This window comes from Amblyraja radiata, chromosome 32 (genome assembly GCF_010909765.2).
Source record: "Amblyraja radiata isolate CabotCenter1 chromosome 32, sAmbRad1.1.pri, whole genome shotgun sequence".
Taxonomy (NCBI): Eukaryota; Metazoa; Chordata; class Chondrichthyes; order Rajiformes; family Rajidae; genus Amblyraja; species Amblyraja radiata.
Genome location: NC_045987.1, coordinates 11,069,442 through 11,083,992, shown reverse-complemented (window position 1 = coordinate 11,083,992; position 14,551 = coordinate 11,069,442). Strand labels below are relative to the sequence as shown.

The following is a 14,551-nucleotide window of genomic DNA, read 5'->3' as shown; positions in this document are numbered from 1 at the left end:
GTTACAACACAATTACCCCTCATTATTACCCTTCAAAACTCCAGAAAGCAGAAGCTACTTTACCTTTCTTCATTGAGTAACTCCCTCAGCCCAGGGATTAATCTAGTCCAGCACTACTCCACCATTTCTATAGCAAGTATATTCTTCCTTATGTGCAGAGACAAATATAGTACACTGTACTTTGAATGTGTACAACTGCAATAAGACTTCATCGCTCCTGTACTTTTACTGTGGGCTTGTGCGATTCCATATCAGGCTGAGGCTTAGATACCAGGGATGAGGAGGGTGGGTGGGAAAAGAAACAAAGAAACGATCGTTGGTTCACATAATTTAACTTAGCAAGATCTTGTTTTAAATAAAAATCAAATAAATCTTTTTGCATGATTGTAAACAATATATTTTACATTATAATGCACAAAACTGTTTTCTTTTCACATGCACTCTTATTTACATATCAACAAACACCATAAAACACCAGCCCAGTCCTCCAACTAGCAGCATTGTCACATGGATCCCATAGATAAAGAGTTCATTCATGGTGTTAAAGTCAACACGCCTACGCCCCAGCAACAGAAGCACTATGGACAGCTTGTATTGAAAGCGCAAGGACACACGTATGGAGAAGTACTGGATGCAGAACAGGATAGAGAGTGCCACCCAGAGTATGGATGTAAAAAGACTGCAGCTGAAGTACAGCAGGAAGCGGATGAAACTAAACAGCCACCGTGGTTTCAAGTAAAGGTCGAAGTTGTATTTGGTCCGGACAAGGTGCGCCGTCCGAACAGGGCCACATGTCGAGTGTAGACATGTAGAGTGGGGGCCGTGGAATGAACGCACCCGCCGGGGGATTGGGATTAAAGGCATCAAGGCAGCTTGCTGCAATGTTCTCTCGGTGACAGGAGTCCCAGAAAAAGTGGCTTTGCAAACAGCAAACAAATCATCGTCCGTTAGTGGTCAACAGCTTCTTACTGTTTCCTTTCCAAAGGTCTGCAAAAGAGAAACAAAAAAAGTGTTAAAATGCATCAAAACAAGTAACAACACAGGAACACTTAAATTCTACCAAAAAAATAATTACAGAGTGCTGGTGAAACTCAGCAAGTCAGGCAGCATCTCTGGAAGACATGGATAGATTATGTTTTCAGGTCAGGGCCATTCTTCAGAATCCTTTACTTTGTGTTTTTTTTTGTAAACCAGCACCTGCAGTTCCTTATGTCCACCAGTCACAGTCTGAGCATTTTGGTTTATACTGGGACATTTTTAGAATTTACTTTGGAGATAGTGTGGCAACAGGCCCTTTGGCCCACCGAGTCCACACTGTCCAGTGATTACACTAGCACTATCGTACACACTATGGACAATTACAAAACCCAATTAACCTACAAACCTGTATGTATTTGGAATGTGGAAGGAACCCGGAGCTCCCAGAGAAAACCCACATGGAAATGCCACCACCATGCTTCACCGTAGGTATGGTATTGGCCAGGTGATGAGTCCTGGTTTCTTCCAGACGTGACTCTTGGCATTCAGGCCAAAGAGTTCAATCTTGGTTTCATCAGACCAAAGAATCTTGTTTCTCATGGTCTGAGAGTCCTTTAGGTGTCTTTTGGCAAACGGCAAGCGGGCTGTCATGTACCTTTTACTGAGGAGTGGCTTCCGTCTGGCCACTCTACCATAAAGGCCTGATTACTGGAGTGCTGTAGATATAGTTGTCCTTCTGGAAGGTGCTCCCATCTCCACAAAGGAAATCTGGAGCTCTGCGAGAGTGACCTTGGTCATCTCCCTGACCATGGCCTTCTCCCCCGATTGCTCAGTTTGGCCGGGCGGACAGCTCTATGAGGTGTCCGGGGTGGTTCCAAAGTTCTTCCATTTAAGAATGACGGATGCCACTGTGCTCTTCGGGACCTGCAATGCTGCAGAAATTGTTTTATACCCTTCCTCAGATCTGTGTCTCGACACAATCCTGTCTCAGAGGTCTACGGACAATTCCTTCGTCTTCATGGCTTGGTTTTTGCTCTGACATGCACTGTCAACCTTATATAGACATTGTGTGCCTTTCCAAATCATGTACAATCAATTTAATTTATCACTGGGGGACTACAACTAGTGGAGAGGATATTTCCACTAGTGGGAGAGTCTAAAACTAAAGGTCATAACCTCAGAATTAAAGGACGTTCTTTCAGGAAGGAGACGAGGTGAAATGTCTTTAGTCAGAGAGTGGTGAATCTGCGGAATTCTTTGCCACAGACGGCTATGGAGGCCAAGTCTGTGGATATTTTTAAGGCAGAGATGGATAGATTCTTGATTAGTACAGGCGTCAGAGGTTATGGGGAGAAGGCAGGAGAATGGGGTTAGGAAGGATAGAGCAGCCATGAATGAATGGCAGAGTAGACATGATGGGCCAAATGGCATAATCTTACTCCTATTCCTTATGACCTTATGACCTATATGTCATAACATTTAACTCCTGGAAACAAATTCGGTCTCTTAAAGAATACTGCTATGTTGCATACATTCCAATTCAGGCAAAAAGTGCCTGCATCAAACTGAAGATAAAAGTCAGATTTTGTCTGACCATATTGCATTCAAAATATAAGTATTTATTTTGTGCCTTGCTCCCTTTTTGTGCAGTAGGGTAATATTTGTGTAGGTGTCACATGGAATGGAATCCTCCTCTAAAAGCCAGTCTTCGAGGCTGCCAGGATCAAAAACATGGTCAAATCTGTTTTACATTTAGGAGGAGGAATTTAAAATATTATTTGAAACAAAAGTAATAATTTACTTTTAAATTAGTTGCAGTTTTTAAATATTTATCTGAAGGAATGACAATGTATGCAAGTACGATGTATCCATTAGATCAAAAAAGTTTTAAGGCAATGATTTATGAATCAACGGGCTCGTAAAACCTCAGTAATGCCTCAAATCAAAATTCTCAGTGGGAATGGCTTACAAAATCCTGAATTTTTCATCATATTTATGAACAACATGTGATAAGTAACAAAACGGCACTAGTCAGTACAAGAGGGAAGAAACATAAATCACTGAAAGGAACTTGAGGACTGTTTCCTTTAACTGCAGACATCTGATCTCCAGAAGATGCTGTCAGTTTCAATGTACAATTATGGCAAATGCTGACAGTGTCACCATCACCATCACTGCAAAATTCAGGTCATTAAATAAAGTGACTCATATCTGTCAATATCTGCTATGACACCATGCCATCCCAAGCACTGGCATCTGTCCAGTGATGTAGCACAAACATTAACTTCCTTATCATGGTTTCTAGAGGGAGGAGAGCATAAGTTGAACATAATTACACATAAACACAAAACCTCACTGCAGAATAAAACTGTAGGCTTTGAATCAAATAATTTGTGATTAATTTCTCGCTTAGTACAAGGAAAGTTTTCCAGCAGTACTCTATATAATAGGTAATTTATCTTATTAAAATTATTCCTTCATCAAAGAGAAGTAGATAATCATCAATAATGGGAAATAGCTATATTAATATAATATTTGCATAGCTTCAGAGAATGCCAAGGTATTTTAGAATAAATTGATTGCTTTAGCAGTGTATTAATTGGTAACCACTAAGGAACATCTATCAGTAATAATAATAACAGGAAAGTCTGGAATCCTTTAGCGTGTTAGGTAGCATTTATGGAGATAAAATATAAACAGAGTTTAAAACTTATGGAGTGACAGCCGCTGTATCTGTCATTGGACTAAATCCAGTCATATTGTCTGATCTTACCGGGACTTCCAGCACAACAGGAGACGGAGCAGTGAGGGTGGGGGGGGGGGGGGGAGGTGGGGGAAAGGGATGGTCTAAACAAAAATCACTGCTCCAATCCTCAACCAGGCCAGACATGGCATAAGCAACACCTTCATTTGAATGAGCACAGTCACGCTGCAGAATGGGAAGGCAAATTGTTTTGAAGAAACTTTTAGAAGGATGGTCCCTGAATTTTTTTAATGTATGATCAACAAATATTTTCTGAAAATAACTATTGACATTGATGTAATCCATTTATTTAAAAATTGTTGTAAAGCTTCACAGTTTTGTTTGAAACCAATCACTACTCCAGACTTTGGCTTCTAACTAAGGCTGTCAGATATTTTGGGTGAGGGCCTCTGGACTACACCTGATGCCAAGGCACCATCTGCACTTCGCACCACTGAAATGGGCCCTCTACATCCAGGTAAGTGCAGGCGGGTTGGCTCCATGTATTTGTTCTAGACAGGACTGTTCCGAAGTTGATTGCCGTAATCTACATTTACTGTGCTTCCTATCATTACAATCATGAGTTTAAACTAAATATTAGTTTTATATAATATTAGCATTGCAGTACAAATGTACCAGTTTCAATGCTTTCAACATATCATGGAATAATTTACATGTTGTCAGTCAATGAGGTGGAGGTGGGACAGGGAATGGGTGCACACTCAGCAGCCTTCCTCTCAACAAACAAAATAGAATTGCTCAACAGTCTAATTAAACTGCGCAGCACAACAGCCTAAAAAGTCTGTTTTATGTAAGCATGATTCCTGAGCAATAACATCACCCAAGCAGGTGTTTTTTTTTCCATAGCAAAATGCAGTGATGGCTAGGTACATAAAATGAACAATGTACAAGGAATGAACACTTCTAGCTTTCTTTTCCCCACCCCTGCAATCAATGTGAAGAAGGGTCCTGATCCGAAGTCATTTATCCATGTTCTCCAAGGATGCTGCCTGACCAGCTGAGTTGCTCCAGCATTTTGTGTCGTTACATGGAATCAATTCCTGTCACTTCCAGCACAACTAAAGGAAGAATTACACCATTGCCTCCAATCTGACTGAAAGAACAGGCAATATTTCAAGGACTTACATTTCTAAATATAGTCCTTTTTTGTGTACAAAAAGATGCCGGGACACATCTCGCTCCTTGCTGTTGCTGTCTATGGTGGATTGTTGTCCAATAAGCTGCTTAAACGCAACTGCTTAATTTCACTTACAAATATTAATAAATTTTATCTTTTTTAACTTTAGTGATCTTTACGTAGTATTGAAATTCTAAACATTTGCAATTATAGTTTTAAACTTTTTAGAAGTACTGTTACAAAAAAAGCACTGTCTAAAAAGCAAAAGTCTAATTTCAATATGATTTGCATTGCAAATACAATATTTGCAGATCAGGTGAGAAGGTCAAAACTAGAAATGAGTGATTTCTTCTGTACTATCTAACCACCACATTCCCCTTGGTGATTCTTGACATTGCGAACAGGGAACAGGGGCAGGCGTGCACCGGGAGCCAAAAGTAGGGCATATGCCAGAAAGGCATCTCCCATTACAGGCTGGAGAACAAAATGCAAAATGTAACCAGAGAATACTAATATTAAGAGCAGCTAACCAACTAACTCCACGTGGACAAAGTTCTGAATATGAGCCTCCACGTTATCAGCTGTTGAATCTTAAATGTATCAAACACGGTACATATTCAATATGCTCTAGTCCTTCCATAAGTGAGTACCAGTGCTTTTTTCAACCTACATCATCACAGATATTGGACATTTGGTAACACAATGCTCAGAAACTATATACTGCACTCTGGTACTTTTCTCTTCAATCTACCTGTTGTACCTGTATATGGCTTGATTGTATTCAAGTATAGTGTTATCTGATCTGATTGGATAGTTTGCAAACAAAAGCTTTTCACTGTATCTTGGTACACCTGACAATAATAAACCTAAACCTAAGTAAACCTGAGCAATTTTTCAGACTTACTTCGATGCTGAGCTGGAGGCAAGTCCAATTCAAGACCTCACTGATGATGCCAGCTGCCCTCCACAAAATCTTCTAATATAGCCTATACTATAGGCAATATTAATATTGATAAATTAATATTTGAGTATTGGCTTACCTCAAGAAAACTATAGGCTAGTTTTCCTGAGGTTGGTCAATACTCAAATATTAATTTGTATTACTGCTCGAACAAAATTGTGGAAGAACATGAAAGCAGCAGTATAATTGCAGTCTAACTGTACAAACCTATCTTTTCATTTCACTTCCAAAGTTCAGTATTTTTAAAATTATTCAAACCGGCAATTGACAATTGACTGGCAATTGACCCTCCCACATTAGCCCGCTCCCCGCAAAAGGGAGAAGAGAAAGTAAATTGTGAAAATTCTTAAATACAATCACAAAACATTTGTACCTTTCAAAAGGATGTTATACTGCATACAATGAACTGCATACAGCATGCGTTGACAGCAATTCAAAAGTAATAATAGGCACATCAAGTTTATATGTTGGGGGACACAAGGAAGAACAGATGCTGAAATCTTTATCAAAACACAAAGTGCTGGAGAAACTCAGTGGGTCAGGCAGCATCTGGTGAGTGGATAGACAGGCGACAGTTTGGGTCTGAAGAAAGCTTCAGACCTGAAACATTGTCCATTCCCTCTCCAGGTGCTGCCTGCCTTGTGATTTCTTTTATGTTTTGGGGGTTTAATGAAATTTTAAAAAGATGTCTCTTGAAAACTTGCTGCCAGGTTCAATAAAGACTATCCTTCCATATTTATAATGAATTCCTATACAATATCAATCTGATAAATTAATTGTTCCAGCATCCAACTATGTCACACAACTTGAATACATATATCCAACTATGCCACACAACTATGGATGCTGGATTTTACCAAAGATACACAAAATGCTAAAGTAACTCAGCGGGTCAGACAATATCTCTAGAGCAAATGGATAGGTAACGTTTTGGATCAGGACCCTTTCAGAATTATTGAAAGAGGGGGGGGGGGAAACGACGACTGGAAGCAAGGAAAAACAAAACCCAGGACAAATCAGGGGCGGCAACAAATGATGGGCTGATGGGGAAGGGGGAGGGGGTGTTTGTAGAAGTTATCCAAAATGAGTGAATTCAACGTTCATAGAAGAAGGATTTCGGCCCGAAACGTTGCCTATTTCCTTCGCTCCATAGATGCTGCCGCACCCGCTGATTTTCTCCAGCACTTTTGTCTACCTTCGATTTTCCAGCATCTGCAGCTCCTTCTTAAACAACGTTCATACTGCTGGGTTGTAAGTTGCACAAACAAGATATGAGGTGCTGTTCCTCCAATTTGTGCATGGCCTCACTCAGACAATGGAGCCGACCCAATATAGAAAGAATACATGCAAAAACCTGTATAATACCTTGACAAATGAAAATGTCCCCATGCACAAGAAATATTATCTGACAAACCAGTTTAGTCAGCTTCACACCCTACACCTTCCCCAAATTTGAGCTTATCACACAAATCTGCTTAAAGTTTTATACAAAGTGCTGGAGTAAGTGCGGGTCAGGCAGCAACTGTGGAGATAAAGGATAGGTAATGTTCCTTCTCAGTCCTGACTCGAAACCTCCAGAGAAGCTACCTGACCCACTGAGTTACTCTGGTGCTTTGTTTCTATCTATGGTATAAACCAGCATCTGCAGTTCTTTGTTTCTGCATAAAGTTTGGGTCAGGGTTACATATCACCCTGTACTTGTTGGTGATGGGGGAGGTAATTGGAATATTTGCTGGCAATGCAGCAGAGCAGTTGAGCACATGGCCCAATCTTGCTGACAAGTAGGTGTGTTAGTTCCCTGTCCCCATCTTTAAACTTTGGAGGTGAATGTTGAGAGGCCAGGGACATGGAGTTTAAAGAGGTAGTTAGAAAAGAAGAAAAGCTGAAATTTATCAATGGAGCCCAGGACAGAAAGTTATGTTTCTACATTCTTCACCTTCTTGCAATCAACAGTAAGTTTGCCTCTCAGATATTATGTAACAACATTGAAGGCCACTCTGCCCATCGACTTTACACCAGTTTGCAGAGTAAACCCAATGTCTTGTACTTGTCCGTTTCCATCCACCTGATTAACCAGCACCCAATTACACCATGAACAATTTAAACTGGTCAATTAATCTTACAATCCGCACATCTTTGTAATGTGGGAGAAAGACCAGGCAGTCATAAGGAAGCTAATGTAAACACCTAGACAGGATCAGTTTGAATCTGAGTCACTTGAGCTACATCACCACTTTTCTACCCAAACGTATACCTTCATTTCATAGTCAGGCATATCTACTAGTAAGATCACTGCTTTGATCCCACATGATGTTACTGTGCCCTGTATAATGTTTGCGACAAAGACCCATCATTTATTTATTTGCCTCTGTTCTCCACAATTTGAGATTTGTAATAGAAAAAATATCACATGTGGTCAAAGTGCACATTGTCAGATTTTATTAAAGGGAATGTTTATACATTTTGGTTTCACCATGTAGAAATTACAGCTGTGTTTATATGTAGTCCCCCCCCCCCCCCCAATTTAGGGCACAATAATGTTTGGGACACAGCAATGTCATGTAAACAAAAGTAGTCGTTAATATTTTGTTGCATATCCTTTGCATGCGCAATGACTGCTTGAAGTCTGCAATTCATGAACATCACCAGTTGCTGGATGTCTTTTCTGGTGATGCTCTGCCAGACCTGTATTGCAGCCATCTTTAGCTTATGCTTGTTTTGGGGGCTAGTCCCCTTCAGCTTTCTCTTCAGCATATAAAAGGCATGCTCAATTGGGTTCAGATCGGGTGATTGACTTGGCCACTCAAGAATTGACCATTTTTAGCTTTGAAAAAACTCCTTTGTTGCTTTAGCAGTATGTTTGGGATCATTGTCTTGCTGTAGAATGAACTGCCAGCCAATGAGTTTTGAGGCATTTGTTTGAACTTGAGCAGATAGGATGTGCCTATACACTTCAGAATTCATTATGCTACTACCATCAGCAGTTGTATCATCAATGAAGATAAATGATAAAAGAAGGCTCACCAGCGTCTCTTCTTCCTGAGGAGACTGAAGAAGGTCCATCTGTCTCCTCAGATCCTGGTGAACTTCTACCGCTGCACCATCGAGAGCATCCTTACCAACTGCATCACAGTATGGTATGGCAACTGCTCTGTCTCCGACCGGAAGGCATTGCAGAGGGTGGTGAAAATTGCCCAACGCATCACCGGTTCCTCGCTCCCCTCCATTGAGTCTGTCCAAAGCAAGCGTTATCTGCGGAGGGCGCTCAGCATCGCCAAGGACTGCTCTCACCCCAACCATGGACTGTTTACCCTCCTACCATCCGGGAGGCGCTACAGGTCTCTCCGTTGCCGAACCAGCAGGTCCAGGAACAGCTTCTTCCCGGCGGCTGTCACTCTACTCAACAACGTACCTCGGTGACTGCCAATCGCCCCCCCCCCCCCGGACACTTATTATCACTTATTATTATTTATTTAAATCATTTGCTATGTCGCTCTTCCAGGGAGATGCTAAATGCATTTCGTTGTCTCTGTACTGTACACTGACAATGACAATTAAAATTGAATCTGAATCTGAATCTGAATCTGAAATGAGCCAGTTCCTTCAGAAGCTGTATATGCCCAGGCCATAACACCCCCACCACCATGTTTCACAGATGAGGTGGTATGCTTTGGATCTTGGGCAGTTCCTTCTCTCCTCCATACTTTGCTCTTGCCATCACTCTGATATAACTTAATCTTCGTCTCATCTGTCCACAAGACCTTTTTCCAGAACTTGTGGTTGCTCTTTCAAGTACTTCTTGGCAAACTGTAACCCGGCCATGCTATGTTTGTGGCTAACCAGTGGTTTGCATCTTGTAGTGTAGCCTCTGTATTTCTGTTCATGAAGTCTTCTGTGGACAGTGGTCATTGTCAAATCATCACCTGACTCCTGAAGAGTGTTTCTGATCTGTCGGACAGGTGTTTGGGTTTTTTCCTTTATTATAGAGATAATTCTTCTGTCATCAGCTGTGGAGGTCTTCCTTGGCCTGCCAGTCCCTTTGCGATTAGTAAGCGCACCAGTGCTCTCTTTCTTCTTAATGATGTTCCAAACAGTTGATTTTGGTAAGCCTAAGGTTTGGCTGATGTCTCTAAGTTTTATTCTTGTTTCTCAGTCTCATGATGGCTTCTTTGACGTTTATTGGCACAACTTTGGTCCTCACGTTGATAAACAGCAATAAAAGTTTCCAAAGGTGATGGAAAAACTGGAGGAAAAACTAAGTGCTGAAAATCATCAAGTAGGCAATTAAACACACCTGAGCAATTACAAACACCTGTGAAGCCATGTGTCCCAAAGATTATGATGCCCTGAAATGGGGGGACTATGTATAACCACAGCTGTAATTTCCACATGGTGAAACCAAATGTATAAAAATACTCTTTAATAAAATCTGATAATGAAATCTGCAATTTAACCACATGTGACTTTCTATTACAAATCTCAAATGGTGGAGTACAGAGGCAAATAAATAAATGATGGGTCTTTGTCCCAAACATTATGGAGGGCACTGTAACATCTTTAAACAATATTTCTCAGAGATTCTTGGCAGAGCACTATTTATTCCAATATATATATATATAGATGTAGATTATATATATCTTCAAAAGGAATGCAAGTAAAACTAAATGCCATAAAATCATCAACAAAAATGGGGGGAAAACTACACACAAGCATCTTTTTGAAAACAACCCACATTTCGCCCATTAACTAGGAGACACATCTCACACGTGTCCAAAGGGCATAAACAACATTGAACAAATCATTCAGCTGATGTTAAGGACCATAGACTCAGTCATACAGCAGGGAAACAGGCCCTTCGTCACAACTCATCCTTGTCGAACGAGGAGCCCATCTAAACTTGTCCAATTACCTGCATTTGGTCCTTATCCCTCTAAACCTTTCCCATCCATGTGCCAGTCCAAATGTCTTTTAAATGTTGTTATTGTACCTGCCTCAGCTACTTCCTCTGGCAATTCACTCCATATATTTGAAAATGTTGCCCCACGGGCTCCAGTTAAATCTTTCCCTCTCACCATAAACCCATGTCCTCCAGTGCTTGATCCTACTCAGGATCAAAGACGTGCATTCACCTATCTATTTCCCCCATGATCTTATTCAATTCTATAAGATCACCCCTCATCCTCCTGTGCTCATACAACATAACCTGTCCATCCTCTTCCTCCAGCTCAGGCCCTCGAGTTCTGGCAAGATCCTCATAAATATTCCCTGCGCTTTTCCAGTTTTATGACATGATGCAGATAAAGGATCAACAACAGAGATGGGCCTGAGTCCTGCGAGGAGCCTCGGGCCTGGCGTCGGTCTCACTCACCGCTGCGCTCGGTGACCGGGGGCCGCGGGCCTGGAATGGTGGAGCCGCCGCCGAGGGACAGGGACAGGGACCGGGACAGGGCCCGGATCTGGGGCGGCCGGGGGGGTGGTGGAGGAGCCCGGGGCTGGGGTAGTGACCGTAGCCGGAGCTTGGAGCCACTCACCCGCCAACCGCGGACATCCCGCCGCCCGGTGAGAGGCTTCTCCCGTCTCCTCAGCGACCGCGCACGCTTTACGGCACGTCGCCAAGCAGCATCAGCAGCAGCCCTGCCCACACGCACAACATCCCCCCTCTTCGGAAATTATATATGCAGACACATGAATACATCCATGTACACGCATGTATATTACATGTATGGATTCATGTGCATACTTGTGTAACATACATGCAGCCCTGAACACATGTGTGTGAGACTATGAATTAAAGTGCATGTGTGAAACATGCATGCATCCATGTACACACATATTTGCATATTTATGAATGACAAATATGCATCCATGTACACACATATCTATGAATGGCAAATATGCATCCATGTACGCACATGTGCATGTCTATGTGTGGTGAACATGCATACATATCTGTGTGATATGCATGCATCCATAGACATATGTGCATATCCATGTGTGACATGCATGCATCCATGTAGAGATATGTGGATATATACATGTGACACATGTACATACCCATGTGTCCCATATTGGAATCCGTGTACTTCTACGCCTTGAAGGTGCACGTCAGACATAGATATTCATGTATGTGTATACAAAGGTGCATGCATGTGTCAGCATATATGCATCCATGCAGATGCGTATATCTATTGCGTGCATGGTTCTGTAATGCATACGTTTATTTTGGGGACTGTAGCCAATATTGGCACACCTGGTATTTATTTCCATCCATAAAAGTCCTTGAGAGGCTGAGTCTCTGCATGGAACCGCTGCAGTTCATCTGTTGAAGATGCTCTCACACAGGGTGATGGAGGAGGAAGTTCCAGTGACAATGAAGGAGTGGCAATATATTTCAGAGACAGAATAGAGGACAGCGGGGAATTTGCAACTGGTGCTCCTTTGTGCCTGTTGTCCATGTACTTCTTGGGGATGCAGATCACTGGTTGGGGTGCTGCTGCCTGAGAAGGTTGTGAATCTGTGGAATTCATTGCCACAAACGGCTGTGGAGGCCAAGTCAATGGATATTTTTAATGGCCGAAATTGACAGATTCTTAATTAGTAAGGGTGTCAGGGGTTATGAGCAGAAGGCAGGAGAATGGGGTTGAGAGGGAAAGATAGATCAGCCATGATTGAATGGCGGAGTAGACTTGATGGGCCGAGTGGCCTAATTCTGATTGTGGAACTTATGAACTTATGAAGGTGGCGCAAGGTATTTCAGAAGCACCTCATCGAGAACTTGAATCACTGGAAATTCCTCCTGAATGACACTGTGGGAGCATCTTGAAGACATAGAAGTGTACAGACCAAGTGCAGGTAAATGTGGTGAGTTTATTGTTGGTCAGCACAGACATGGTGGCTGTAGGGCCTGTTTCTGTGCTGTATTACTTGAGATTAAATGTGAGTATATACACATACTTGTCGATGTTCAGATATGATCTGATATAGAAATGTTGGAGCAAATCCCATGAGTCAATGTGGCCTATTTGTGAACCTATCACTTATACTTTTAGGTGACTGTGCGGTAAAATAAGCCAGATAAATGCAAAAATAACATAACTGAGGTCTCTTCAGAATTGACGAAGTTTCTGCTAAAGTTGGCAAACCAGAGTCACTGACAGGTGAAAGACATGACCACTCGTTATCTGTGTTTGTTCACCACAGCTGAAGTCAAAATGAACTGATGCTGGAATCTGGAGCAAAAAACAAATGCTGAAGGAAATCAGCTGATCAGGCAGCATCTGTGGAGGTAATGGACAGACAACATTTCGGGCCGGGTCTGAAGAAGGGTCCCGACCTGTCTGTTCCCCTCCAGGGATGTTTGTCCCGCTGAGTTCCTCCGGCACCATATTTTTATCATGGCTGAGTTTGAGCCAAATTGAAAACTGGAGGTTGCAGGTTGGTGGATATCAGTGTAAGCTATCTGCGCAGTATACAGACAAATGTACAAAATATTATAAAGTGCTGGAAGAACTCAGTGGGCATCTGCGGAGGGAATGACAGGTGACGTTTTGGGGTCAGGATCTTCTTCGGACATTTCACAGAGAAAGTTGGGTGGCTGGATCACACTGCCAATAGATATGATAGTGGGATTTAAGAGGCTTTTAGATAGGCACATGGATATGCAGCGTAGGGAGAGATATGTATCAGGTATAGTAGATAAGTTTAACTTGACATCATGTTCGGCACTGACACTGTGGGCAGAAGGACCTGTTCTTGTGCTAAATGTTTTATTTCTGGATTGAATTAGGAATGTACAAAAATATGCAATAAATTAATAACCCCAATGCTGGTGCAAAAATCCCTGATGTCTTAGTTTAGTAGAGAAATATAGTGTGGAAACAGGCCTTTCAGCTCAGCAACACCCATACACAACACACAGGAGCAATTTTATAGAGGCCAATTAATCTGGAAACCTGCATATGTTTGGAATGTTAGAGGAAACCGGAGTACCCGGAGAAAGCCCTCGCAGTCACAGGATAATGTGCAAATTACGTACAGACAGCATCTGTAGTAGGGATCGAACCTGGGTCTCTGGTGCTGTAAGGTAGCAACACTACCGCTGCGCCACTGTACCACCCCAAAGTCCTTCGTGCAACCAAAGAGTCGTTAACGAATGTCATCAAAGGCCCGCACATCCTGGCCACACTCTTTTCTCGCTCCTACCATCGGGAATAAAATACAGGAGCCTGGCCACCAGATTCAAGAACAGCTTCTTCCCGGCAGCCAGGTGGCTCTTAACATAGAAACATAGAAACATAGAAATTAGGTGCAGGAGTAGGCCATTCGGCCCTTCGAGCCTGCACCGCCATTCAATATGATCATGGCTGATCATCCAACTCAGTATCCCGTACCTGCCTTCTCTCCATCTTATCCCCTTAGCCACAAGGGCCACATCTAACTCCCTCTTAAATATAGCCAATGAACTGGCCTCGACTACCCTCTGTGGCAGAGAGTTCCAGAGATTCACCACTCTCTGTGTGAAAAAGGTTCTTCTCATCTCGGTTTTAAAGGATTTCCCCCTTATCCTTAAGCTGTGACCCCTTGTCCTGGACTTCACCAACATCGGGAGCAATCTTCCTGCATCTAGCCTGTCCAACCCCTTAAGAATTTTATAAGTTTCTATAAGATCCCCTCTCAATCTCCTAAATTCTAGAGAGTATAAACCAAGTCTATCCAGTCTTTCTTCATAAGA

At 42.2% G+C, this 14,551-nt stretch overlaps 1 protein-coding gene across 2 annotated transcripts; it reads right to left on the bottom strand.

Moving 5' to 3' along the window:
- Positions 1 to 373: 373 nt before the first annotated feature.
- On the bottom strand, positions 374 to 11,463 carry tmem250 (transmembrane protein 250). Of its 2 annotated transcripts, none has more exons than XM_033048737.1 (2): positions 11,352 to 11,463; positions 374 to 987 (listed from the first exon to the last, which is right to left on the bottom strand). In XM_033048737.1, the coding sequence occupies exon 2, from the start codon at positions 862 to 864 to the stop codon at positions 448 to 450; it is 417 nt and encodes a 138-aa protein (XP_032904628.1). In that variant the 5' UTR covers positions 865 to 987; positions 11,352 to 11,463; the 3' UTR covers positions 374 to 447. The 2 variants fall into 2 exon arrangements, with proteins under 2 accessions (XP_032904628.1, XP_032904629.1); XM_033048738.1 differs by having other exon boundaries at positions 11,189 to 11,446.
- Positions 11,464 to 14,551: the final 3,088 nt, after the last annotated feature.

Excerpts from the sequence above, each read along its gene's own strand:
- tmem250 (XM_033048737.1), bottom strand. The coding sequence starts at position 864 with ATGCCTTTAATCCCAATCCCCCGGCGGGTGCGTTCATTCCACGGCCCC.